Consider the following 26,749-nt stretch of genomic DNA (forward strand, 5'->3'; position numbering starts at 1 on the left):
GGTCCAGGCTGAGCCCAGAGAGACAGTGAAATGCATCTGATGTCCCGTGGAGGATCCTTGGGAATGGACTGTCCAGTGGGGGTGGGGTGAGGGGTGAATACAGAGGACACTGTGTTGACACACAAAAAGGCTCTGTCAGGGCTCTGTGCCTTCCTGTGTGAGGCCTGGGGGCTCTGTGTTTTCCTCTGCAAAATGTGAGCCATGTACCTACTTTCCACAGCAGCTGTGGAGACCAAATTGGAAATTATTTGCAAAAGTGCTTTGAAGACTAAGAGTTACCAGATGATAACAATCATGATGGGACTAGTAATGATGATAACAAAGTGGGACTGTCACGCCAGAGCTGCTGCAGGGTTTTGTTGCCAGTGTGGGAGCCTAGGCCTGGGGCGAGGATGGGGCGGTGGGAGAGGGTGGCGCTCTTCCAGCTCTCTGCTTGTTCCAGCAGTCCTGGAGGGCACCTCTTCTCTCTCTCCAAGGTCACCAACCTCCGCTCCAAGGTGTCCCGCCTGGCCATCAGCACCCTGGGAGATCTCTTCCGAGCCTTGAAGAAGAATATGGACCAAGAGGCTGAGGAGATCGCCCGATGCCTGCTCCGGAAGATGGGGAACACCAGCGAGTTCATCCAGAGAGCAGCCAACCGGTCCCTGGGGGCCATGGTGGAGAATGTGACCCCTGCCCGCTCCCTGGTGGCCCTCACCTCATCGGGCATCTAGTACGTACGTGGCTGCCTGTTGTCTGAGGGATGGGGATGGTCAGGGAGAGTGGGGCGAGGGGAGAAGCCACAGGATGGGAGAGGAGGAGGGAAGGATGGGAGCAAGGGACAGGGAGGCAGGGAGGTGGGAAGGAGAGGCTGTGGCGGGTCCCTTGGGATGTTAGAGGCAGGGTGATGGGTCAGAGGTCAGAGTCAGGACAGGGCACCCCTCAGGCTTCACACAAGGGCCTCACACATTTGGCTGGGGAGGAGGACCCTGCTTCCTGGTGGGCTTCTCTCCCACATTTCCTGGACCAGCCTGGGGCTAAAGAGGTGAGCCCTGGCTGGAAGAGGACAGGGGCCGTTGTTCTGCTCCAAGGCTGGGGAGCACGGAGGTGGCCCTGGCAACGCCCCAGGAGACTGGCGACAGGGCTGCAGAGGCAGCTGCAGAGGAACTCCTGCCCCTCCCAGGGGAGCTGTGCTTCTTTCTGATGAAACCTGGGCCAGTGAGAACAAGGCACGAAATCTGATGCTTCAGCTGGTGCCTTCTCCTGGGGAGGCGGGAGGGGTGAGGCTACGATTAGAGCCTTTCTGCAGCCAGATTTGCTTTCTCCTTAAGTGAAAACCCAAACCCAAAGCAAAACCAAAAGCATTTCCCAGGACTTTTCTCCCACAGGGCAGAACGTGTCTCCACCAATGAGTCAATCTGCACATTGACACAGAGCCTTCTCAGTAGACCCCAGGGCCTGTGAGACCAGCCAGGGGGTCTTCGCTAACTGGACTGCAGCATACTGCAGTAGCTGGGGCTCCAGGGCCACACTATCTGTGTTCACATCCAGGATTGTGACTTTACTTCTCTGTGCCTCAGTTTCCTCATCTGTAAAATGGGGATAACAATGGTGTCTACCTCATGTGGTTGTTATGAGGAGCAAATGAATTGCTTCATGAAAGAGCAGTTAAAACACTGCCTGCCTCTACCTAACATTTACTGAGCACTCTCTGTGGCTGTAATTAACTTGGGAGAAATTAATTGTGCTTTTCTCAGATTCCTCCCTTTTCTTCAGCTTCCTTACCTGCAAAGTGACGGTAATAACAGTAGCTTATGGGGTTGGTGTGAGACAGGGGATAAAAGGTGCTCAGTGCAGAGGGGTGGCAATTGGTCATCAGCCACAATAACCAGTGCTGAGCATCCTCAGGGGAAGCCCAGAGCAGGACTTGTGCACTTGAGTCCCCTGGGATCTTCTAAAACACAGATTCTGATTCAGATGCTGGTGCTGCTGGTCCATGGGCCACACTGAGTAGGGAGAGTTCTGGGGTCCCGCCTGTGTTCCACTGAGGTGGGCCTCTAGGGGAAGACAGGGATCAGTGTTGCCTGATGGGCTGTGGACACAGAGGCCCTGTTTGAAAGAGGCGACATCCTTATGATGGGTTTCTCTTATGAGAGTTCAGGTTCCACCCGATACAGTTTCCAAATCACCCACTAATCCCTCTCCCTCCCTCCTGTCTCAGTCCAGTTCAACCAGTGAACATTGAGCTCCTGCTAAGAGCCAGGCATGTGCCAGGCACCAGCAGGGCCCTGGGGATGCAGCAGAGGGAGACCTGGTCCTGCTCCCAGGCAGCTGGCAGCCTGATGGGGTTCTCATGGGAGCAACTGCCCTTCCCAGAGGGAGCATCTAATTCTGCCTGTGGGCTGGGGAAGGAAGAGGAGACACTGACTGGGTAGGATTTTTCTAGGTGCAGGGAGGATGGGGACGTGTGCGTAGACAAAAGGGAGAGAACGCGCTTGGGAAGGCCTGAGAAGGGTAAGCACGAGGTGTCCTGGTGACATCATGTAGCCTGATGTGCTCGTTCTCCCCTCTGCCCTGAAGCTGTAGTCACCCTATTGTTAGGCAGCAAGTGCTCTTTCCTCAAAGACGTCCCTCAGCCCACAAGGGTCAAGTTTGGAGCCCACAGTTGGCCTGAAACATGAGTCTACGAGTGTAGGTCCACGTGGCCCATCTGGTGACTCCCACACTCCCATCTTGTGACTGACCCCTTGGCTGTGGCTGTGTTTCCTTTCAGCCATCGAAACCCCTTAGTCCGGAAATGCACTGCTGAGCACCTCTCGGCTGTCCTGGAGCAGATCGGCGCTGAGAAGCTTCTCTCAGGCACCAGGGACAGCACAGACATGCTGGTGCATAACCTGGTGAGGCTGGCCCAGGACTCCAACCAGGACACCAGGTAGGACAGGGCCAGGGGCCCAGCCACGCAGCCCAGCTTGCCTGGGATTGTGCAGAGGGACAGTCAGATGGAGGACGCTGTGTCCTTTCCTTCCAGCTGTTGCCCTGTGTCTAAGGTCATAGCCATGCCCATTGAAGGAGTGGTCAGTACTCCCGGCCCCCAGCTTCCATACCCGCACCCATGGCAATGCTGCTCTTGTTTCTATGCTGCCCCAGCTCCATTCTGTGTAAGGCCATTCAGTCATTTGTTATAGAGATATTTAACGAACACTCTTTTTGTTATTATGGATACAACAAGGAATAAGAAAAATTGGGGCTGGCCAGTCAGCTCAGTTGGTTAGAATGTAGTGCTACAACACCAAGGGCAAGGACTGAATCCTCATATGGGCAGTGCTGGAAGGAAAATTAAACCCCTCTTGTCTTGGGGCTTACCTCCTCTCTGGGGAGACAGATAATAAACAAATAAATAATTATGATAATTATAGATACAGATAAGGGATATAAAGGAAAAAGTCAAGAAAATGCAACAGAGAATGGGGTGGGAGCTATTTTAGATTGAGGGTTGGAGGAGATCTTTTAGAAGTGATATTTGAGTTGAAAACTGAACAGCTAGATGGAACCAGCTCTTTGAGGATCTGGCGTGAGAGCTCCAGGCGAAGGAAAAGGTGCCAAGGTCCCTACACGAGAACAAGTCTGGTGTTCAAGGGTGAGGATGGCCGGGCTGGGTGGAGCAGGACGAGTCAGGGGAGTGGTAGGCAGGCCCAGATCACGGAGAGCCCCAGGGGCCAAGGTCGAGAGCTGGGATTTTGGGTTGCATGTGATAGGAAGTCGCTGGAGGATTATTTAGTAGGAGCACAAGGAGGTTTTAGAGGATTTTAAGCAGGAGATTGGTAAGATCTGTTAGATTGTCTTCAAAAGCTAAGGCTGGGGTCCAATTGATCCCACTTCTCAGTTCACAGTGTCTTATATCCCCAGGTCTGTCTCGATGTAAGTGTGAATGTCTAGTTCCCTCAGTCCATCCCCACTTCGTGGGACTCTGCCCCACACCTGGCCCGGCTCCAGGGGCCACGCCCACCCTGCATCAGTGTTGCCTGCAGGCAGTTCATTCTCGTGGGGTGCCCACTTCCGAGGGTGCCTCGGAGGGATGCAGCGCTGCTATTCCTCCCATTCTTCGCCACTGCGAATAGTGCTGCACTTAACCGCCTTACAAGTGTCACCCGATGGAGCCGAGCGGTAATGTCTTTGGGGACACCTGCAGGCCCAGGAGCAGCACTGGGGCCAGGGGCATGTAAGCGCTCAAGTGCCGGGCATGGCCGGAGCTGTCCAGCGTGCTGCCCGCTCCTGCTGGCCCAGGTGCTGCCTACATCCTCACAGCCTGGCCAACGTGTGGCAACACCTGGGTTTAAAATTTTTATCAATCTAATAAAAGTGACAGCTCATTGTTTCTTCAGAGTGCTTTCCCCGCTGATTTCTATGAGTCTGAGTGTTTGTTTATATGCTTGCTAGCGATTTGATTTTTTTCTTTTTTAAAACTTTCTGGCTGCTGGAGAGTCGGTAGTTGGGGAGAGGGGTAAGGATGGAGGAAGGACCCCAGACAGATGGCTTTGCCACAACCCAGGCAAGATGGACTGGAGGCTTGGACTAGGGGAGTGGTGGCTGGCTTTGGGTATATTTTTAAGGCAGAGCCAACAGGATGTGTGTGGTGAGAGTTTCAAAGAGGAATCAAAGATGCCTCTTAGGTTTTTAAACTGAACAACTGGTGCCATTTACTGCAATGAGGAATATCGGTGCAGAAGTAGAATGTTTTGGTTTGCTTGTTTTTAATTGTTGGCTGGGGGATAGAAATCAAGGCCTAATATCTCTCCAGATCTAATATCCTCCTTCATTCTGACTTCTCTCTTACACTGGATGAATTTGACTACATTTCATTTTCTTTCTTGGAATCCAGTGCTTCCCAGTTCCAGGGCACTGTATGCTCCTGATTCTCCTTGTCTCTCTGTGGCCATTTCTCCACCCTGCCTGCCATCCGAATGTAGATGGCTGCCGATGTCTTTAGTCCTTGTCCCCCTTTTCTGGCTTTCACTTCTCATGGATCTAACCAACAGCAAACTCTGATGTGTCCCAATCTTTCACTCCAGCCCAGACCTTTCTTTGGGCATCAGTTCCATACCTCTGTGCCTCCATGGTACCCATCACTGGATGTCCCACTGTTGTCTTCAGTGCAAAGTGTCCCTAAACGAACTCACTGCCTTCTCCCCAAGTCTACTTCTCTGGCTCTGTTCTCTCTATTGTTAAAGTCACCATTATTTGCCAAGTCATCCAAGATGCAAAATGAGGACTCGCATACCTCATTGATTCTAAAACGCACCCCCCCATCTTAATATCTTCTAAATTGGCGTGTATCTTACAGTCAGAGGCATCTCACAGTTGCTGTTGGCCAGGCAGCAATTACGACTTGGGTTTTACTATCCACACATTTGCAAACTTGGTCATGGTTGCTCGTAGTATAAACTTTTGAATTAAAGTTTGCATTGTAGGAACTACAGTATAAAAGTTTGTTAACGTTTTGTTTTCATTGAAGAAGTCGCTTTGGATGCTCTGTGGAGAACTGTTGAATTTAATTGCTGTTCGAAATGTCTTATAAATATTACACTATTATTTAGCATTGAAATGAAAAGTTATTGTGAATGAGCAAAGGCAAGGAAATAGAGCAGTGGGGCATCAATTAGAAATCAGTTAAGCAAATATTCATTGTTGAAGGAATGACCAAAATTCCACACTTTCTTGCAAAGAAACCACCAAGAACTTTACCTGACCTAAGGAAGGCAAACACCCACAAGTAATGGTACCTTTTGTTTTTGAGATAGTATGTAAATGGGCAGAGTCACTGAAGGCAGCGGAAATGGCCAGTGTTTTCTTTTCCTGTTTTTCCTTCATAGAAAATAAAATAATGGTGCATGTTACAATCTGTAGAGTCTTAGGTTGAGTGAAATATGGTAATTCACCTCCAACCAGCAACCAAACCCTGCAGTTTCAGCCTCCTTAGCAGCTCTCCAATCTGACCACCCTTTCTCATCCCCACTCCACTGCCTTATTTAAGCCCCTTGCCTGGGCTATAAAGGTGGCCTCCTGACAGGTCTCCTGGCCCCTAGCTTTGTCCCCACCACCCATCCTCCACACTGCTGCCAGAGATATTTTGCCTAACAAGCAAATCTGATCATTCCTCAGCTTCCCATCACCTGCTGGTCCTGCCTACCTCTCCAGCCTATTCTCTTCCTGTGACCAACTCCTGCCCACTGTTTTTCAACCACATCCTGCTGATGTGTCAGACCCTGTTATGGATCCCAGAATGGCCCCTCTTCTCCTACTTACTTCCTAATCTCTCCCCACTTGTGAACTCCTACTCATCTTTTGAGTTCCAAGCCAAGGGTCACCTCTTCTATGAAGCCCTCCTTGATACCCCCTGAACCCCCAATCACCAGGTAGAGTTGACCACTCCCTCCTATACTGTCCCACTGCATTCTTCCTCAGACTTCTAAATGTCCCATAATAGAAAAAAAGCTAAGTACATTTTGGGATAGCCATTCAACAGAATATTGTACAGCCATTAAAAAGGATGTTTACTAAGAGTTTTAAATGACATGGAAAGATGATTAATGAAAAGGCTGAATACAAGTTGTATGTACATTCCAACATCATCTAAATGTACATACACAAAAAAAGGACAATAAGAAAATATGTAAAAATCTAGCAGTGATTTTCTCTTGGTAATGGGATTATGAATGATGTTTATTCTTTTACGAATCTAATTTTCAACTGGGTAGGGATTCCTTTCATAATTAGAAAATGTATTAAAAACCCTCTTACCATAATGAAGAAAATTATGTAAAGCAGTAAAGCAAATTTATTATGCATTTCTACGGCTGTTTCTTCATCTTGCTCTCTCCTATGTCAGATTTTATGGCCGGAAGATGGTGAATATCTTGATGGCAAACACTAAGTTTGATGCATTTCTGAAGCAGTCCCTGCCATCCCATGACTTGCAGAAGGTCATGGCAACCATCAAACAGCGGGTGAGTTGGTGGAGTGTGAATGAGTTTTTCAGGGACAGGGACTGGAGCTGAGCCTGGCAGCCCTCGTGTGGGTCACAGAAGTGGGGAGTGGATTCCAGAGGCTTTAATTTCATCCATTACTCCTGGTGGGTGGCATAAATGTGATTTCTGCTCATACCTGCTTCTACCCCTCACTGCCAATGTCCCTTGAGCCTGCCTGTGCCTCCACACCTTCATCTGTTAGTTAAATGGGGCTCTTGGTCTCTGCCCGGTATTTCCAGGGCTCTGGAAGACTCAACCATGACCTCTGAAGCTTATTCCTCTTGTTGTGGTCTATGCTGGAATGTCTGGCAGTTTCCTAGAGAGCCACTCCTTTTTACTTATGCTCTGTGTGTATTTTTCAAGGGAATAGAAGATAATGATGAACTTCCATCTGCCAAAGGCCACAAGCTTTTGAGGAGTCTGGTGGTGTGTGAGAACGGGTTGCCCATCGAGGAGGGGTATGGCTGCTCTAGTCTCTCTGGGTCCCATGTCCAAGACTGCCCAAGGAGGTGGCCTGCTCGCCCATATCTACGGGTGGCTCTGGGGTGGATGTGCGGGTCTAGGGTACAGTGGAGACCTAGTTGGGACTGCAGCACTAATGGATGAATTGGTAGGCTGTGTTTCCCCACCTAAACCTCAGTGAGACCAAATTCTGGGCTCAGGAGCATCTGCCAGTAGAAGTTGGTTCTTGCGGTCTTGGCCGAGTGAATGCAGTTCTGCTAGTATAGGTGGGATGCGTTGTTGGTCTGGCTCGTTGTGTAAACTCAGCGTTTCTCCATTCACTGAGATCAGCAGATCCTTTAACCACCAGAGTGGCCAGCCTGGGACTAGGTCAGAAGCAGAGCTGGAACAAAGCCCACCGAGAAGGCATGGGCTAGGGGGCTGGAGGGTGGGTTCTGGGAGCAATGGAAACCAAGCAGGAATCCAATAGCCACTCCTGTGCTTAACACTTAGACCCTTCTGCAGTGTCCTGGGAGGATCACCTCCGACCTCTGTAGCAGGGCACCAGGGATGATCCCACCCAGATCTTCCAGAGTGACTTCCTGCACACTCTCAGCCAGACCAGAGCAGCTCATGTTCCTGCCCCTCTGTGTCCCCCTCCCTACTGTGCCTTTGCATATGCTGTGCCATCTACACCTAGAACGTGTCTATTGATCCTACAAGACTCAGCTCAGCTGTCACCTTCTCCCAGAAGCTCTCCCTGACACTGCACCCTCATGTAGACAGGCTGCCCCTGTTCTCCACTCCTCTGTCAGCCCAGTTGACTTACTGGTCACATTGGTCTGTGAGCTCCTAAAGGTGACGATCTGTTTCTCATCTCTTTGCTCTCAGTGCCCAGCATAGCTCTCAGCACTTGGTGGGCAGAGTGTGGAAGGCAGGGATGAATGACAGAATGAATGATGCTGGGCTCTGTTGGGTGGGACCAGGGTGTAGGGCATGAGCTCAGTGGCCCAGGCTTTGAGCTGGGGGTGGGAGATAGTTCTATATGGAGAAGCTTCCATGCTAGCTGGAATGGGCCAGGGGGCTGTGATGGGCGCGTGATTCTGTTTCCCTAGTACTGGAGAAGTGTGGGCAGAGCCTAGGCAACCATTGCTCAGGGCAGGCACAGGGCAGAAGGTTGGGCATGACCTCCAAGACCTTTCCCCATTAGGTTAAATATGCACCAGCCATCCTTTCATGGATACTACCCTCTCACTCCAACCCTCCCCTGGTCTTCGCATGCCTTCTGAAGAGAGAAAAGGAGGCAGGAAGAGAGAGCCTTGCCCCCTGACTAGGGGAAGGGGCCCTAGGCAACCATATTGTTGTCCCCAGAAGAAAAGAGATTTCCAGAGTTCCCAAGGCCAAGTGTTCCCAAGCAGTGGGTGTAGGAGAAGCTGGGGGTGGACTAAGCTGCAGGTGACACTGTTGTCTCTGCCCCACTTGCCTGTGGGAGGGGGCAAGGGACAAGAGGTATGTTCATCCCTTGGGGCTCTTCCCCAGGGGTCAGACATGCCTTCCTCCTAGGCTCGGCCCCAGGGGCCCCCGGCTGGCAGGGCCACGTTCTTCCCTGAGGGGTGGCGTGGAGATGGTGGAGCAGCTGCGGGCGCTGACGCGGCTGCTGGAGGCCAAGGAGTACCAGTCTCGGATGGAAGGCGTGGGGCGGCTCCTTGAACACTGCAGTACCAAGCCAGAGGTCATCGCTGCCAACCTGGTCCAGGTGGGTACTGCCTGCCCTTCCCTCCCACCTGTCTTCCTCTGCGGGTGCCACTTCCATTGGGAAACTCTGAACAGGGTTGGACATTGTGTCAGACCTCTCAGGGAATAAGGAGCCTGATAAGCATGTACTCTGTCATGCAGTGAGACTACGTGGAGGTAACAGAGGGGCAAGGGCACTGCCTCCTGCCGTGCGCCTTGGAAATGCTCAGGAGGTCCTGGCATCTCTCATCCGTCTGGCAGACTATGGTGAGGAGGTAGGAGGCAGAGGATACCATGGCCAAGCCTGGGCGCTTGTGCTTAGTTATGTGCGTAACGTTTGGGGGCACAGCATGTGCCTGGACAGCTGTGTTAGGAGAGGGTACAAGCCTCTCACAGGCTGAACCCCAGGGAGGCTGCTGCTTCTTCCTGGGGCGAGGCTGCTGGCAGCCAGCCATGTAGCAGGGCGCAGACACGGGCTCAGGGTCAGCTTACCCGGGTGTCTGTCCAGGATCTTACCAGCTGTGTGATCTGAGGCAAGTTGTTTAAGCTCCCTGAGCCTCAGTTGTTGTTTCTGGGAAAGTGGGGACGGTAATCTGTCTGAGTGACCATTCAGTGAAAGAGTGCGGGGCACCTAACAATATGCTCCTGACACTCACATGCAATGTGCGCTCCATACAGGTAAGTTCCTCCCTGTCACACCCCCTTCTGAGGAGCTCTTCATCACCGTCCTGGCACAGGCTGGATGGCCGCTGTAGGGGGTGCAGGAGGAGTCCCTGCCAGGGTGGTTGGTTGGGCCGGGCAAGTCCAGTTCCTGGAGCTGTGGGACTCCTGCCCAGCCCGGGGCCCATGGGCTCTTGGTTTCTGTTCCCTCAACAGGTCTTTGATGCTTTCACCCCAAGGCTTCAGGATTCCAACAAGAAAGTGAACCAGTGGGCTCTGGAGTCCCTCGCCAACATGATCCCTCTCCTCAAAGACAGCCTGCAGCCCATGCTGCTCTCCATTGTCGTAGCTGTTGCAGACAACCTCAACTCCAGGAACTCGGGGATTTATGCTGCCGCCGTAACTGCACTAGACACAATGATTGAGAGCCTGGGTGAGCATCCTGCCTCAGCTCGGCATGGTTCTGGGACGCAGCCGGTCCCTAGTCACCACGGCCAACTTCCTGTGTGGGTGTCAGCAGTGGCTAAAGGCCCTGGCTGGTTCTTGGACCAAACGTTTCCCCAGAGGCTGCATGGGGCAGGCGTGGGCAGCCCAGGGCCTCTCAGGCGCGTGGCTGAAAGGTGTTTCCACATCACATTTCCTCATGTATCTAGATGGTTGGAAGTGGAGGCAGTAGGGGGGTAATGTGGTCACATGAGAAAGTGACTCCCCCAGAGCCACACAGCGCCACAGTGGAGAGCCAGGAGTGCTGGGGAAGGCTTAAAAGGGGCCAGGGCTTGGTGGCGGTGATGGGCAGGGAAGGAGGGTGGAGTCGGGGTTGGAGGAGGAAAGAAGAAAAAAGGAGGGTGTATTAGTCCATTTTTGTTGCTTATAAAAAAAATACACGGAACTGGGTAATTATAAAGAAAAACGAAATTTATTGCTTAGAGTTTCTGAGGCTGGGAAGTCCAAAGTCCACCTGGTGGTGGCAACAGTGACCCAGGAGTCTCACATTGCACGATGGTGAAAACAGAGAGCAGAGAGCGCAAGACAGACTCCTGTCTTCTTTTAAAGCCCTCAGAACCACGCCCCTGACCTCCAGTTTTAATCAATTCACTACTGCACGGTCCTACAATCCAATCACCTCTTCAAGGCTCCACCTTTTAATTACCATAATAGGATTTCCCACTCTCTTAATAGTCACAGTGGAGGCCAAGTTTCTAACACATAAAACTTGGAGACACAATTCAAGCTTCAGTGAGTTTTGGGGGGACATAATTCAATACACTACAGAGGGCTCTGGAAGAGCCATCAGGAAAGCTGAGAGCATCTCAGTTCCTCGTGGGCTTTGCACTATCGCATTTGCTTCTCAAACATTAAGTGGAGTTTTTGGTGTGTTGGCTTCTGTTCCCCTATTCCTTTCTTAGATGATTAGAAGGTAGCATTTGGAGTATCCAGGACATAGACTGAAGTATAAGTTTTAAAACTTCAGGTATGTTGAGAAAGTAGTACATGAGTAGACTTATGTCCAGACCAGTGGAACGATGAGTTTTCACAAGCAAGTCTCGCCCTGATACGAGGAAGCTCATGGTCTGAGGACTGCCTCTGTCTGCCTTGTTGCTGACTGTCCTAGTGAGCACAGAGCAATGTCTTGCCTTTAGCACCTGCAGAGCATCCCATGGTGAGGCTGGAAATACCTCCTGGCACATGCCTTCCCTGCCTCTCAACTCCCTGGCCCGAGCTCAGCTCCCTGGGGCTGGGACAACAGCCTGTCCTTGGCTGGAGCCTCCAGGACAAGTTTCAGTTACAAATCAAAGGCCTGGTCGGGTCCTTCTCTGCCTCTCGAGTTCATAAATATTGTCAATTTCTGCTCTTCATCTCAGAGGGAATTTATGATTTGCCGAGTTTGTTGCTGTAGAACAAACAATATAAATCCAGCTCTAAATGACGGCCTGTTCTCAGTGCTGCTCTGCGTAAGTGAGATTGCTGTTGCCAATAACCAAGGCTCTTGGTAAATCACCACAGGCCCTGGATTTATTGGGAAAATCTGCACCAAGCAAAATAAGCTTTAGCTATTTGAAAAGGATAAGCACACTTGTCTGGGGAGAGAAATTTTTAACTCTTGCCTCTCCAGGTGTTATAGTTTCCACTTTTTGTCATTGGGCCAGTCTCCTTGAGCATGCTAGAGCTCTGGAGCTTTGGGCAACAGAATCTGGTGTCTCTCATTGTCACAAGCCTCAAGTCCCCTTTACTTGGAGCCCCACTGTAACCACCTGGGCTGGGCATCCTAGACAGTGGGGCCTGGGACCTGCTTTTGTGATCTGACCAGGGCAGGGTTACAGCTACCAGGAAGATGTCTATAGTTCTCCCTTCCTTCTGGGACAGGGTCTCCTTGGATGTGGCTAACAATGGCCCTCTGGCCCATCAGCCAGTGCTGGGAGAATGGAGGCAGGCTTCAGGTGGACTGCCTTCCTCTCTAATCCTTAGGTCGGTGTTTGGGCTGGGGTGAAATGGTGTGGGCCTCAAAGGGATGAATAGAGTTCAATAAATCCCTGGTAAAGGCTTCCATAGAGCCTGAAGGGTAAACACTGCCTTGGCTCCAGGTATTTTTGAGCAAGTATGGCAGTGGGCTGTCAGGGCCACATGGCTTTGCTGTGAGTCCCACCCTCTCAGCCCGACTAGCAACACTGGTTTTGAAAGTGTTCTTAACTATAAAGTGACAAGCTGATTTCCACATCCATGTAGGCTGGAACCGGGGGGATTTAGGTTACCAACAGGGAGAATTCGTCATGGCCAGGGAGTGCCAAAGGTAGAATCACGCTCTCCTGAATGGTTTTCATCTGCCTGGAATGGTCTGAGCCTGGCCCGCACAGGGTGGAATGAATGCACGTGACTAACCTTTCCACTGCTCCAGGGGATTGGGTGGGAGCAGCAGAGACTGGGGCAGGTGGCACCGAGAGAAAGGGCATATGTCTTCCTAAACCACCCAAGCTGAGCCTGGTAGTTAGGTTTCTTGGGGGACCCTTAGCACCCTGAAGCCCCTCCCAGAAGTGGCTCAGAGGGAGCATTCTCCCAAGCCTGCTTCTTCAGGCTCTGGGCTGGAGACAAACTGTTAAATGATGCAAAATACTTAAATGTGGAAAGTCACTGTACTAGTTCATTTTGTGTTGCTGTAACAGAGCACCTGAGACTAGGTAATTTATAAAGAACAGAGGTTTATTTGGCTTATGATTCTGGGACAGCTGCATCTGGTGCAGGCCTCAGGCTGCTTCTATTCATGGTAGAAAGCGGCAGGCAGCTGGTGTGTACTAGCAGTTCACATGGTGAGAGGAAGAAAGAGAGAGGGGAGGTGCCAGGGTCTTTTAAACAACCAGCTCTCACGGGAACTAATAGAACAAGAACTCACTCACTACCCCTACCCTGCAGCAAGAGCATTAATCCACTCATGTGGAATCCCCTCCCATGACTCAGTTTCCAACACTGCCATGTTGGGGATCAGATTTCCACATTAGTTCTGGGAGGACAACATATCCAAACTCCATCAATCACAAAGCAAGTCTCAGCTCGTTACTGTATGTTTCCTGCTAACGTGGGTTTAAGGGGATCAACAAAAAGGGCAGACCGGCCTGTCTTTAGGCACAAAGTCCAGATTGCCCAGCCAAGTTGGTGGGTTGGTCTTTTTAGGTGACCTCTTAAGATGCCTCTTGATTCTGGAATTCAGTGATAAAGACAACTCATCAGTCAAAATCATGTCTGTTAGATCTTTGCTTTTCCACAAGGTGGGTGGGGTTGAGGGGTCTGTTGGCTGATGGAGCAGGAAGGGATTTCTGTTCATGTCCCTTTTTTAGGGGGCAGTGAGGAAGGAGACTGGTTAGGTGGCTTGCTTCCTGAGCTCTGCCACTTGTCACTGCCTCTCTGGGGTTGAGGCTCCAGTGGCATCCTTCCTATTCAGCACCAAGACCTTCCAATTTCAGGGTAATTATTTTGGGGATCAAGGTAGTTTCTGGAAGACTGCCTGGCTATCTTTGGGCTCTTACTGGGTTAGTTAAAAAAGAAACTTCACTAATTAAAACATCGGGCTGTTGATAGCTCATCCCCTCTGAGTCAGATCTCTACATTCAGGCTTCTTAGCACCAAAAGGAGCTCTCTTAATTTAGCCCAGCCGCAGGCCAGTGCTGGAGAGTGCAGATAAGCTTGGAATGGGGTGGCTTCAGATCGCCTTTTTCTATTTTGCTCTCTGACTTTAAATTTATTACTTTATATAAATCATATGACCAACATATTGTTAATAGAATTAAAAAATTCATTCACGATGTCACCCCCCCTACCCCCCAGTATACCAAGTGCTTAAAAATGTCTCTGTTATCTTCTATTTCTTGTCTCCATGTATACAAGTCTCCCTAGCTAAAACCCATAATGTAAGTACAATTTTGATTTTGCTTCTTTCATTTACCACTATCCAGTTTCCCATGCTGCTATGCAGTCTTCCTAGTCAACTTACCATTGTATAGTTTGCTTCCACCACTGTAAAAGTCACACTTATTAATTATGGAGAAAATGGAAAATAAAAGCATTTGAAAGGAAAAAAGAAACTCACTTACAGTCCCAACTCCTAAAAGAAATCATTATTACCATTTGGCATTTTTCACTTTAGATTTTTTTCTGTGCATCTTTGTATACATAATTGTGATCATGTTATACATTTGAATTTGCATTCTGCTTAGAATAAAGAATCAGAGCATGAGCATTTACATGATTATACACTTGAGTCACTTTTAATGGCACTTTTCATATGTGGCTGTACCACAGCTTGCATGTATCTGTGCAGGTGGATTGTGCTCAGTGTTTCCTGAGATTGTCACACTTAGTTTTGGCAGCTGCAGTGAATTGGTTGTGTGGCGTATCACAGCTCACCGAGTCTTGTGCTCACTGTTGGGAGTCCAGTTTGACTCTGGTTTCTTTGCTGCCACTGTTCATATTACCATGTTTTTTACATTTTCTGAAAAGCTCTTCTCTGGCTTCCCAGGAGCCTGAGGATGATGGGGCCTGGTGGCCTCAGGGCTTGGCTAAATGGGTCAAGCGTGAGGACCCTTAGACCTCCACCCACTGTAGAGAGGGGACCCTGAGCCCAGGGAGGACAGGGTTCCACCTGCCAGCCGATAGCTATTTTCTCTCCATTGCATGGCTTTTAAAATTCTCTCTCCATTGCAAGGCCAGCTTTGGCTTCCTTGTGATGAAGAAGAGGAGTCTGAAAATTCCAGGCTAGGCTAACAGAGTGTGGATTTTAAGCTTTCAAAAGCTAGATTCCAGCCTCTTAATGGTCTTTGCACCATGAAGGTTGCCAGGCTTTCAGGGCATTTTAGGGTAATAATAGTAACAACAATACCTGACACTTACATAGTAATTACATGCTCTAGGCACTGTCCTAAGCATTATGTTAACTCATTTAATCCTCACAGCAAGTCTGAGAAAGGTATTAGTACCATCCCTGTTTTATAGGTGGATAAACTGAGGCCCAGAGAGGATAAGTGACTTGTCCAACATTACACAGTAAAATGTAGAAGACCCAGGACCCAAACCCAGGCGATCACACCCAGAGCCCACACCCCTAACCATTATGCTTTACTGTCTCTCCTTAGATTTAGATGTGACCTAAAAGATGAGCCTTCATTATAAAAGTAGCCAGAGGAAGAGAGACCAACCACCTGGGCATTGTGCTCTGGGGTTTACAAACCAGCTTGAGCAAACTGTGTTTCTGTTTTGACATTGCCCTGTACTCTGCAAGCATTTATTGAGCACCTATTGTGTGCTAGGCACTGTGGGAGCACAGTCTGGCATGGATGTCGGCTGGGTGTTCATTCTGAAGTATTTTTTTCTGGCTCTGGTAGGTGCATGTCAGGGGCCAAGAGGGGGAAGCCCCAGCTGTGTCCAGAGAGTGTTGTGGACTGAGAATTGTGAGAGGTAACCAAGGAGGCAGAAGTTCTATTGGTCCCACAGGGGTGGGACCAATAGAAGCACCTGGAAACAATAACACAGGTGCCATTGATATAAAAACCTTTCATACACAATTACAGCATTACCGAGACAACCCAAGACCACTTCTTGCTAACTTCAATATTCTAGAAGCTGGCATCTCTTTTTATCTCCCAGGACAAATTATTTTAAAGACTCTTGCCTTGTGGATGGAGCTTTTGCAAACAGCAGAGATGTACCTGTGTACATTTTCTACTATATCCTTCTCAGGCCTCAGGAAGAGAGAAAGGGAAGCAGGAATGAGCTCTCAGCTGGATTTGTTGCCTGATAGGAAAAACAAAGCTTTGGGTGCACATCTATGGGGGTGCTGGGGCTCTGTGCTGAGGTGTTGAAGGAACTTGGAGAATGTGGGACTGTCTAGAAAGACTTCCTTAGTCAGGTCTCTAATCTCTGTCCCCTGCAGAGAAAAGTCTGGCCTAGAGATGGTCAGCTCTTGGACCCCAGGACACACTTGTCGGGCTGCTGTGGTAACACCTGCCCAGCCCCCCCACCCCCTCTCTGACCGGTGCAGCAAGCCCCACAGCCACATTCCTGAAAAATGCCTTTTGCTACTTGCCCCACGTCCCATTGCATTGTGCTGCGACTGTTGTGGTTTTTCCTGGGAGCTGGGCATGCTGGTGCCTCCGTGGCTCATGGCAGAGGCAATCCAGAGATGACAGGAGAACTTTGTGATCTTGTGCATTTTCTAGGTCAGCACACTTTTCTCAGGACAGGGCCACTTGCCTCACATTGCTTGTCTTTGTGAGGAAGGGAGGACTTCTTGTTTAGTTTGAGAAATCAGGAGACATCAGCTAGAAGGAGGAGGAATGAGCAGAGCCTCAATCCCGCACACACAGGGGACTTTGGAAATACCATCCAAGTAGCTGGAGAGCCTCTTTCTTCCCAAAATACCCCCCACCCCGTCTGCTTGTGATTTCACCATGAGTGATTCAACTCTGTAACAAACACTGGTACCATTTTAGTTTTCTTTTGAGATACAAATGGGGAGGTGCTCAGTCCCCAGGGCTTCACCCATGGGTGCTCCTGGGGCTGGGTGTGGCTGGAGGGTTGGTGGAGCTTGAGTGGAGGAAGAGGGGCGCTAAGACAAATTGGAAAAAAATAAAAAGGTTAAAAATCCTTCGTTTCCCCAAACCTCTTGAAAGGTCAATTGGGGCATATGGAGGATAAACACTGATGTCTTTGTAAGCATGCTTGTGCTGGGCCTGGGTTTCATACTATAACAGGAAGGAAATCAGGCCCAGACAGCAAGATTAGGTATAAATGTTTGAGAAATAGTATGTGCCCCCACAACCCACAAATTCCCTCCTCTGACACTACCAGAGCCAGGAAGGTGCTTCTGCTCCTCAGGGAATGACCAACCATTCCGGGTTCTGGGGACGTGGGACTGTCAGTGCTAAAACGGGGGAAGCCCTGGCAGACCAGGATGAATCGGTCACCCCGGCTCCGGACATGCAGGCTCCTGGTGGCACGAGCCCAGTGCTTCCCACCCTGTGTTAGGGTTCATGTTTAGGTGTCTGTCTCTTCACCGAGGAGCCTCTTAGGAGGACAAGGACAACCGTGTTTTTTTTAGTTCCTAGCTCCATGCCTATTGCACAGAGAACATCAGCAAGTGCTCAGTGCGGAAATAAACAGCCACCTGGCTGTGGTTACGTCCTGTTGGATAGAGCATAAGTATTATGGGTTAAAGCACAGGTTCTTTGAAGAAAACCATAATTTCTGAATTCTTTTTTTAAAAAAATTTTTATTGAATCAAAATTGATTATACATATTTTTTGGGTTCAACACTGAGATATATTGATCAAATCAATATTACTAGCATATATATTGTTACAAATCGTAATTATTCTTTATGCCCCTTGTCCAGTCTCTCCCCATCCCCCTCTCCCTCCCCGCTTGCCCTTCTAATTTCCCGAGATTTCTTCTCTCCTTCTGAAAGAGTAATGGTTACTCTGTTAATTTGTCGCCTAGATGATCTGTCCAATGCTGAGAGGTGTGTTCAGGTCCCCAAATATTATCATAGAGCAGATGCTTCTTCTGTCACTCTGAAATGGGCTTTGTGGAGAGAGACATCCTCTTCTTTATCTCTGCTGGTGACTCTCCTTGTGTCAATGCACTCCAGTGGCTGGTGGACCATCTGTGCGGTGGTTGTGGCATCTAGCTACTTTCACAGCAGCCGTGGTTATTGTGGGGCCGCCCACATAGAGGTGCTGTTTTTGGCCTGCTCTGTGGTGCTGACAGTGTGCCTGGTTGTGGATAGTGATCCCTGGCTCCATACCTCGGGTCCCCAGGTGGGCCCTGAGGCACTGGTGCAGTGAGCCTAGTTGTAGGGGGCGGGGGCCATGTCTCTGGCTTCATTCCTCATGTCCCCTGGGGGGCCCCAAGGCATTGATGGTGTGCCTGGGCCAGAACTAATTTTTTGTACTTTGCTTACTTCTAACTTGGGGGAATTTCTTGTGGGCACTAGTACTTGAGCTGTGTGATTGAGCTAAATTGCTGCTTTGCTGCTGTTTCCCTAGGGAAGGCTTTTTGTGCAGCTCAGGGTTTAATGGTTGACCTTATAGTTACTTCTGGCTCTTCAGAGACCTGGTGCACCTGGGTTGTGTAGAAAATCTGATCTGGGCCTAAGTTTTTTCATTGAACTGCACCCCATGTAATTCTGCATTCCCGGCCAGTCTCCTCTGAGTGGTCCTGCACTGAATGGGGGGTGAATCAGCTGTCCTTGCTGTGCCCCAGTGTTCTCCAGGTAGGCATGTCTCCCCCACCACCCATGCTCCAAACACTTCCCATGGGACAGGCCCTGTGCCAGTCCCTTGCGTTGACTCACCGGCCTCTGAGTGGCTCCCCTTTTCCAGCTGTTCTGGTTCCTCGCTCCTGCGTGGGTCCATGGGAACCCTGTTAGTGGTCTTGCTGTCCTGGGGGCCACCAAAGCTCTCTTCTCCCTGCCGCCTCCAAGTAACTCCATCTGCAGGGCACAGCTGCGGCTTCTGCCGGCTCCTGCTCCACGTGCTCCAGCATTAAAGCAGCCGCGGCCCGAAACACTGAGAGCAGCATTTTCCTTTCTCTCATCATGGCTTCTCCCACCTTCATGAACTCCGTAGGTCTCTTCTCCTCATCCCCCGAGCTCCAGTGACCCCAGCTTGGCTGTTGTTACATTTGTAAATTGGTTGATTTGTGGGAGAGAGTGACGCTGGGGACCATCTATTCTGCCATCTTGACCAGAATCCGATCCATAATTTCTGAATTCTAACCCCAACCCTTGACCGACCTTTGCGTGACCACAGCTCAGTGCCTGTGTCCTCTAAAACTGTATCTATATATCCACATGTCCATCCATCTGTCTGTCTCGATTATCTATTATCTGTCTATGTATCTATGTATCTATCCATCCATCCATCATCTGTCTACTCTCTTTTGCCCCAAACCTCAAAGCAATTTTGAGAAGCACAGGCAGGCGTTATAAACCAGGTCAGTGGGATCTGTTCATACTGAAATGAGGCCTGTTTGGGAGCCAGTTTAACCGTTTCAGGCTGCTCACTCTTCTCTAAGCATTCCATGTACCTTCACTTTTTAAAGTGGCCCCATCGTGGCCCAGAAAATTTAATTTAGCTCCCCAAATTGCCTCTACCCCAGGTAGGCATGTTGGGTTCCTGGCACCACAAATCCCTGGTGCCATTGCTCGGCCCACAGAGTCATGGCCAATGATGTTTCCATCTCTTCCAGACAACCTCTGCCTCCTGCAAGCGTTTGCTGGGCGGGTGCGTTTCCTGAGTGGCCGAGCAGTGCTTGATGTCACAGAACGCCTGGCAGGTGAGCTCCCCCCATCCTGCCAGCCCAGCCCTGCAGTCCCTCTCTGTTCTCTCCTGCCTAGGGTTGAACCATCCACTCACTTATCTTAGACCTGAGATAATCCCCACAGAGCATTTAAAATTTTTGATAATCTGCTATTTTGAGACAATTTCCATATTGCCAGAAAACAAGCTTCGTTTTTTTGTCAAAATGAAACAGTTTGTATAAGAACTGAAATCATTTTAAAGAAACGATTATGCATTTCTTCATCTTTGCAAACAGGGCTTCCTCTAGCCTATAGGATACCTTTGTGTGCATGGCATGGTCAGAAACTAGCAATGTCATGAGAATTAGAAAAAGTTGTCCCTTTTTTGGCATGCACAGCCTGGCAAGTAGAACATGGGATCGATTTCCACCTCACTTGGCCCATCAGCTGGGTGCTGGGGCTGTATTACAGGGAGATGGTGCCTCAGCCTGAATCTGCTCAGCCTTGCTCAAGCTTCAGTTGAGGACAGCTTGCTCCCATCCTATTTCTGCTTTGAGTCTGCAGGATAAACCTTGAGTGATTTCATTCCAGGTCTGAAAGCTGCTCCTGTGGCCCCTGAGGTGGCAACACAGAAATGACACAGGCTTTGGGGCCGACGGACCCATTTACCAACTGCCCAACTCTTGGGCAGGTTATTTAACTCAGTTTTATGATCCTTTTTGTGTGCCAAAAGCCTCCTTCTCATTCTGGAAAGGTCCCATCTAGGGAGGAGGCAGGAGGCCTCCGTCTGTTCACTAGGCTCCTGAGCATCTCCCTAAAATGCAGACGGATCATGCCATGCCCCTGCTTAAATTCTTTCATGGCTCCTGAGCTGTTTTCAGGATAGTGTCCGGGCCCTCTGGAGTGGCCCACAAGGGCCGTGACAGCCTGGCCTGGCTCACCTCTCTGGGCTCTGTTCCCTTCCTTCTACCCCAGTTACATGCACTGGATCATTTAATCCTCATAACCATCCCACAAGGAGGATGTAGTTTCCATGATTACCCCTCTTGTAGAGATAAGAAAAATGAAGCTCAGAAAAGTAAAGGGCCCAAGGTCCCTCTGTGAGCAACCCAGGATTTGTCCCCAGGAGCCTGGCTGCCATGCCCTTCACACCATGTGATGCTGCTTCTCCCTGAGTGGCCCCTGCCTGGTCTCCCAAGCGCCAGCATGTGGTCCTCGTTGCAGCAGCCAGTCTCCCATCCTATCCCCTTGGCTGCCTATGCACGGCTCCCCTGCCTGGAAAGCCCTTCTCCATGCCTCTTCCTTCACCTGGGTGATGCCCACTTGGTTCTGTCAGCCCCTCCCATGTCTCCCTTCTCCCCAGCCTCCTGCCTGGGTTACATGTGCTTCTCACAAGCATGTCCCAAAGGGTATCACATCAGCCTGCTGCTCCGCTGGTGCGCTGCAGCCTCGGGCACTTAGGGTGCTCAGCATGTGTTGCCTGGCTGAGGACATCAGTCCAGCTTTTTCTCTGCCCATGTCTTGCTCTTGGCCTTGCCCCTGTGCCCTGCTCCAGTCCTCCCAGCATCCCTGGAGTGGGCTTCTCCCTTACCTCCTGCCCAGGTGCCAGGACCTCCCCAAGCAGGGGGTACCAGGGGAGCAGGGTTGGAAGCTATGATGGTAGCCACAGTGGCATGATGTGGGTGCCCTGGGTGAGAACAGGGGCCTGTAACTCAGATCACCCTGGGTACCAGACAAAGAACTTTTATGTTTCTCAAAATCAGCATTCTCAGTGTGAAACCCTCACCTGTCCTGTCTAGGTAACTTATGGGGCCCAGAGGTGGGTGAGTATCACTTTAGATGATCCACTTATTGTAATCATTTTCTGTCTACTTTCAAGAGAACTACTCAAAAGCAAGAGTTTCTCTGTAGCTCTTCTGCTAACTCAGTGTCAGCCAGGAGCAGAGAAGAAAATTTCCATTGACACAGGCGTGGACTAATAATAGCACAGCTTAATTGGAGTAAATCTTCTGCTGATTACTTCAGCTGCCTTTTCAGCTGGAGTTTAATGGGGTTTGCTTCCTCCTGATGACTTCCAGAAGGGCCTCTGTCGCCTTTGCCAGTTTGAGCGACTGGCCCCTGCCGGCCAGGTGACCTCCACATCCCTTTTCCTGGGGGATGTGGCCACGAGGCACAGAGTTCTGTCAGTCAAGACACGAGCAGAAAAGGCAGCGTGGGCCCTGGAACTGGGGGTGGGGAGTGGGTTGTGACTTTTCCTGAGAAGTGAGCGCCCTGAGGCAGGAGTGGAAATGCTCCCCACTTCTGGAGGGTGAGAGTTCAGGGAGCAGGAGCGTAAGGGGTGGCAGGATGGGGAAGCGGGCTTCATAGGGGCCGGTGGACCCTCTCAGCCTTTGGTGGAGGCCGGGATGCTGGGCCTGGCTCTTGGGATAGTTTTCACCTTTTTCTCCCAGTTATTAAAATTGTGATAAAATACATATAATATAACATTTACCGTCTTAACCATTTTTAAGTGTACAGTTCAGTGGCATTAAATACATTCATAATGTTGTGCCTCCGTCATCACCACCCATCTTCAGAACTCTTTTCATCTTGCAGAACTGAAACTGTAAACCACGACTCCCCACTCCCTTTCCCCCAGCCCCTGGCCCCCACCATTCTACTTTCTGTCTCTATGAATCTGACTACTCTAGGTCCTTCATATAAGTGGAATCACACAGTATTTGTCTTTTTGTGCCTGGCGAATTCACTTAGCATAATGTCCTCAAGGTTCATGATGTTGGAGCACGTGTCAGAATTTCCTTCCTTTTCAAGGCTGAATAGTATTCCCTTGTATGGATATACCACATTTTGTTTATCTATTCATCCCTCCATGGACACTCGGGCTGCTTTCCCCTTTTGGCTATTGTGAATAATACTGCTGTCTATGGGCATGCTTGCCTCTTTTTGCAGGTGAGACTGTGGGTTTCCAGGAAGCCTTTGAGTTATAGTTGTTCAGTACAGACAGCTAATCATGACCATTTGTTTTCTTTAGCTCACCCTCACTCCCTGATCCCTGGGGCTGACTGGGGCCTGCTTTTCTGCTTGCTGTGCTCTCCCTGCTCAGCCTGTTTCAAGCACAGGGAACACAACCCTCAACTGCTTCCTACCAGTGCACCTCTTTGCCCCACTTTGTAAAGCTGCTCAAAGTACCTTTCCTCTGGGAGCCTTTCTCAGTGAATGCTGACATGGCTGGATTGACCCACAGGGTATAGTCCTGCTGTCCCAGTAATCAGGACCAGCTTTACTTCTGAGGGCTCTGTGACTTGGAGGTTTCCAGGAGAGGTCCCACAGTGAGGGCCGCAAGAAGCCCGAGGGTATGGCCTCAAAGCCAAACTGCACATTCCATGAGAGTGTCTGGCTGAACAGAGGGGATGCAGGTCATCTTCTCTGGTTCCCAACTTGTCCCAGGCTGTCTCTGAAATCAGAGACCCGTGCGATTCCTGGGAGATTGGATGGTGTTAAGCTGATGAGGGAAGGACAAATCGAGGGTTTCACTAAAAACAAAACAAAACTCCAGATCAACCTTTGAAAGGTGGAACCCTGGAGGTTTGGGGAGCAGTGTGGGTGGAAGGAGCGGGGGGGCTTTGGAGTCAAGGCAGCTCTGCCCTTTTAGAGAGATGTCCTTGGCTTGAGTCTGGCTTTCCTCCTCTGTAAAACAGATGAGTATCCTGCTTCTCAGGGGTGCCATGAGCATGAAATGGAGCCACGTGTGAATCTCTGAGCCCTGAGCTGAGGCAGCTTGCAGGGGGTGGCCCAGCCCATGGATTTTCCAGTTTCTTTGCCTCACAAACCAATAAAGCACTGCTCTCAGTGTAATCTGCCTTTACCAGCACTTACCCCTTGAAGGGATGACAGGCAGAGAGTGCTGCTGGTGAAGCAAGCACTGGTAGTGCTAATGCACTTAGGGTAATGCGACCACAGTGGGAGGCCGGAGCAGCCCCTGGGCGGGTGGGGGCCTGGGATAGCCCTTGATGTAGCTTTGATGTTGGTGATGGAGGGCTGGCTGGCAGGTTCAGCTGGATTCTGGGTTTTCTTGGGTTTAGAGAGAGTTGGGGGCCTTGGGTAACCAGATTTGGGGGCTTCATCTGATGGTTTATGAACACATTCATCTCTCACGGATTGCTGCTGGTCTTGTTGCGAGGTTTGGCATCCCGATGCTGGGGAGGGCATGCTAGCCTTATCCCCTGTTAGATGTTTCATCTGCCAGAATGCTCATTTGACAGGTGGTGACTTCTCTTCCTAGCACAGTTTTTCTTTGTGTTTGTGTGGACTTTCACGGGCAGCAGTGTGGGTTATTGCTTGAATCTCTAACCATCTTGACATCTTGGTTCAGGATGACTAACCTTACTTTCCAGACTTGGAAACAGGCTCAGAAAGGCTGGATGGCTTTCTCAGGCTCGCACAGCTAGTAGACAGCAGAGGCAGGATTGTAACCAGGTGTATCTGCCTCTCTCCTCTCCTCTGGGCTGCAGGGACCCATTAGGACTGTCATCGACCTTGAGTACTTCTGCCTTTGCATGCCCTTTTCTCCATAAAAAATATTAAAATTTATATTTTATGACCAGTTTATGCAAATGTAAACCAGGCTGGATATATTCATGTATTTTTTCTTCTGATATTCAAAGAAAATAAAATGTTTTCACAGGGCCCTAAATGTGTTGTTATCCTTGGGCATTGTGTCTAGGGGGTAGTCACCCTGCTGGGCTGTCTGCCCTTTGGAGGACAGAGTTGGTGTCCCAAGAGAGGGCAGTGGGAGAGGAAGAGAGTGCCTGGCCCAAGTGACTCTCCCTCTTTTCTGCCCGGCAGTGCTGGTGGCCTCTGTTTACCCCCGAAAGCCTGCGGCCGTGGAGCGGCATGTCCTTCCCATCCTCTGGTACTTCCTGAGCAGCACGATCGGGAACGGCCTCCTGCCCGGGCACGGCGGGAAGGTGCGCACGGCGGTGCGCCGCCTGGCCGGGGGCCTTCAGGAGCAGATGGGCTCCCGCCTGCAGGACTCTGCCGCCCGGCAGCCCAAGCACGTCCTCAAAGCCCTCCAGGAACTCTTAGACACGGCGTCTGTGGGAGGCAGCTGCAAGGTCTCCGACAGAAGGGTGCCACCTGACAGCAGGACAGCGGGCAGCTCCTGCCCCTTTCAGCTGGATTAAAGACAGACCTGAAATGGGCAATTCTTATTTTTTATCTTGTTATTTTTACGGTGGAATTATCTCCTGGTCTACCTTCCCTCTTAGAGTTCCAGATGTATATGGTATATTTTGAAGTAGAAATAAAACAACGACTTATTTTTCTAAGCTTTTATTTTCTTGCACTTTTTTCACCTCAGAGAATTTTCCAGTAGCTAGGTGTGTGACCCACAAACGAAAGATGGCAACAGCAAAGCCAGTTGCAGGTGATACTGAGGCGACGAGGTGGGAAGCCAGAGGGCAGCACGGCCCTGCCTGTCGTTGCTGTTTGTGGGCAGCTGGACAACCCTCCCGAAACCCAGAGTCCCTGAGCCCGTCACTGGAACCCAGTCCCTTTGTTGTCGGCCTGACTGGAGGTGAGCGTATCAAACATCTCAGGGACATCGTGCCTCTGTCCTGCAAAATCTTCAGCGCGGTGTTTGTTGGTCCTACGGGAAGCTTCTGAGGGGATCTGCCCAGCTTGTGAAAGGCAAGGGGAATTTGATATTTGCATCACTACAAGCCTTCTCTAGCAGCTGGTATTCTGGCTGGTTCTGCGAGGACTAGACGATGCTTCACACTTGAAACACCATATGTGGAAACCCTCGGTAGAGCATAAAGCTCTGAAACTACATGGAAGCTCTGAAACTGCACAGGTCTCTGCAATGGGGCCTGCAGTGGGGACGTTAGAGGGGTGTGCTGGGTGCAGCGTGGGCCAGGACATGAGGAAGCAGAGAGAAGGCCTCAGCCATGGGTGGAGCAGCCAGTGCAGCAGGGTCCTGGCAGTGGGAGAGGACATCTGGGGCTTAGCTCTGGACACAGTAGGGGTGACTCTGCCCTTGGTGGGGGCAGTGGCATGTTAAGTGACTGGAAAGAATTAGAGCTTGGGTCATACCTCAAACACACAGGCGAGGCAGGCCTGGTGAGGGGAAGGCTGAAGGGACAACATCTCAGCCCTTGGAACCCAACCCACAGTGACACTCTGGGACAGATCCTGACCCCCAAGGTCCTGAGGCCTCAGCCTCACGCCAGCAAGTTTTCTGGCAGAACTCCTTTCCACTGTCACCTGCTCCCAGGTATAACATGAGTTCCACATCACTGTTCTGAGCCTCTCCTGGGGAGTCTGGCTCTGGGAGCCCCAAATCTATTCACTGATGTATTGACAGTGTGGGTGCCCTGGCTGAGGAAACCACTTTTCCATGTTGCTAGTGTTGCCTGGTGTAACTGGGCCTGGCCTTTCCCTGTGCTCTGGGGGTGGGTCAGGCACTGGGAAGTCATCCTGGGACTTGGGCTTATCATAGGCGGCTTAAGTGTGACTTTGGGTAATTCCAGCCCCAGGGTGAGCTGCTCCTCACCTGGTTGTGATCCCGGCAGGGGCTCACCTGCAACCACTTTGCTCAGTGTCCATTCTTGTTGAACCAGGTTAAGGGCCTGCTAGACAGGGAGCTATCCAATGATGCCTGAGAGGCTGATATAAATGTTTTAAAAATATTATACAATTTAACTAATTGTGTTTGCTTGTTGTCTGAGCAAACATTTTTGGTTTGGTTGGGTGACTTGCATTTTCTGCTTGTCAAGACCCTAGAACATATCAGAATATTTTAGGAATTTTTAGAACTGTAGGAGCCCAGGGCAAGAGTCTGGCAAGGGTTTTGGAGGCAGAGCTCAAGTTCATTGTCACGTCTTCTTGTCTTCCATGCCCTTCCTCAAACGTGAAGCTTCCTGTCCCCTGGGCTCTGCACACACCCTCAGGGTGGAGCTGTGGAAAACAACTGAAAACAGTGGAAAAGCAAAGAATAAATTTTGCACCCATCTGTTTCCTTCCATTATTTCAGGTTTTAATCTAGTCCCAGGCAGCTGAGGGCTCTGCCAGCCACATGCCAAGCATAATGCTATGGGGAAGGAGCCAGGTGGTTCTGGTGTACCTG

The 26,749-nt window shown here is 50.3% G+C and overlaps 1 protein-coding gene across 1 annotated transcript in view; it reads left to right on the forward strand.

Moving 5' to 3' along the window:
• The window catches only part of TOGARAM2 (TOG array regulator of axonemal microtubules 2), a 67,799-nt gene extending 42,933 nt beyond the window's left edge, over positions 1-24,866 (forward strand). Inside the window, exons 13-20 of the mRNA XM_063078688.1 lie at positions 477-712; positions 2,753-2,911; positions 6,866-6,983; positions 7,368-7,462; positions 9,009-9,201; positions 10,056-10,272; positions 19,572-19,658; positions 24,469-24,866. Of these exons, the coding sequence (XP_062934758.1) occupies positions 477-712; positions 2,753-2,911; positions 6,866-6,983; positions 7,368-7,462; positions 9,009-9,201; positions 10,056-10,272; positions 19,572-19,658; positions 24,469-24,806 (1,443 nt within the window). The 3' untranslated portion in view covers positions 24,807-24,866. The remainder of the gene's footprint in view (positions 1-476; positions 713-2,752; positions 2,912-6,865; positions 6,984-7,367; positions 7,463-9,008; positions 9,202-10,055; positions 10,273-19,571; positions 19,659-24,468) is intronic.
• The last annotated feature ends 1,883 nt before the right edge of the window (positions 24,867-26,749 follow it).

Source organism: Cynocephalus volans, chromosome 14 (assembly GCF_027409185.1).
Source record: "Cynocephalus volans isolate mCynVol1 chromosome 14, mCynVol1.pri, whole genome shotgun sequence".
Taxonomy (NCBI): Eukaryota; Metazoa; Chordata; class Mammalia; order Dermoptera; family Cynocephalidae; genus Cynocephalus; species Cynocephalus volans.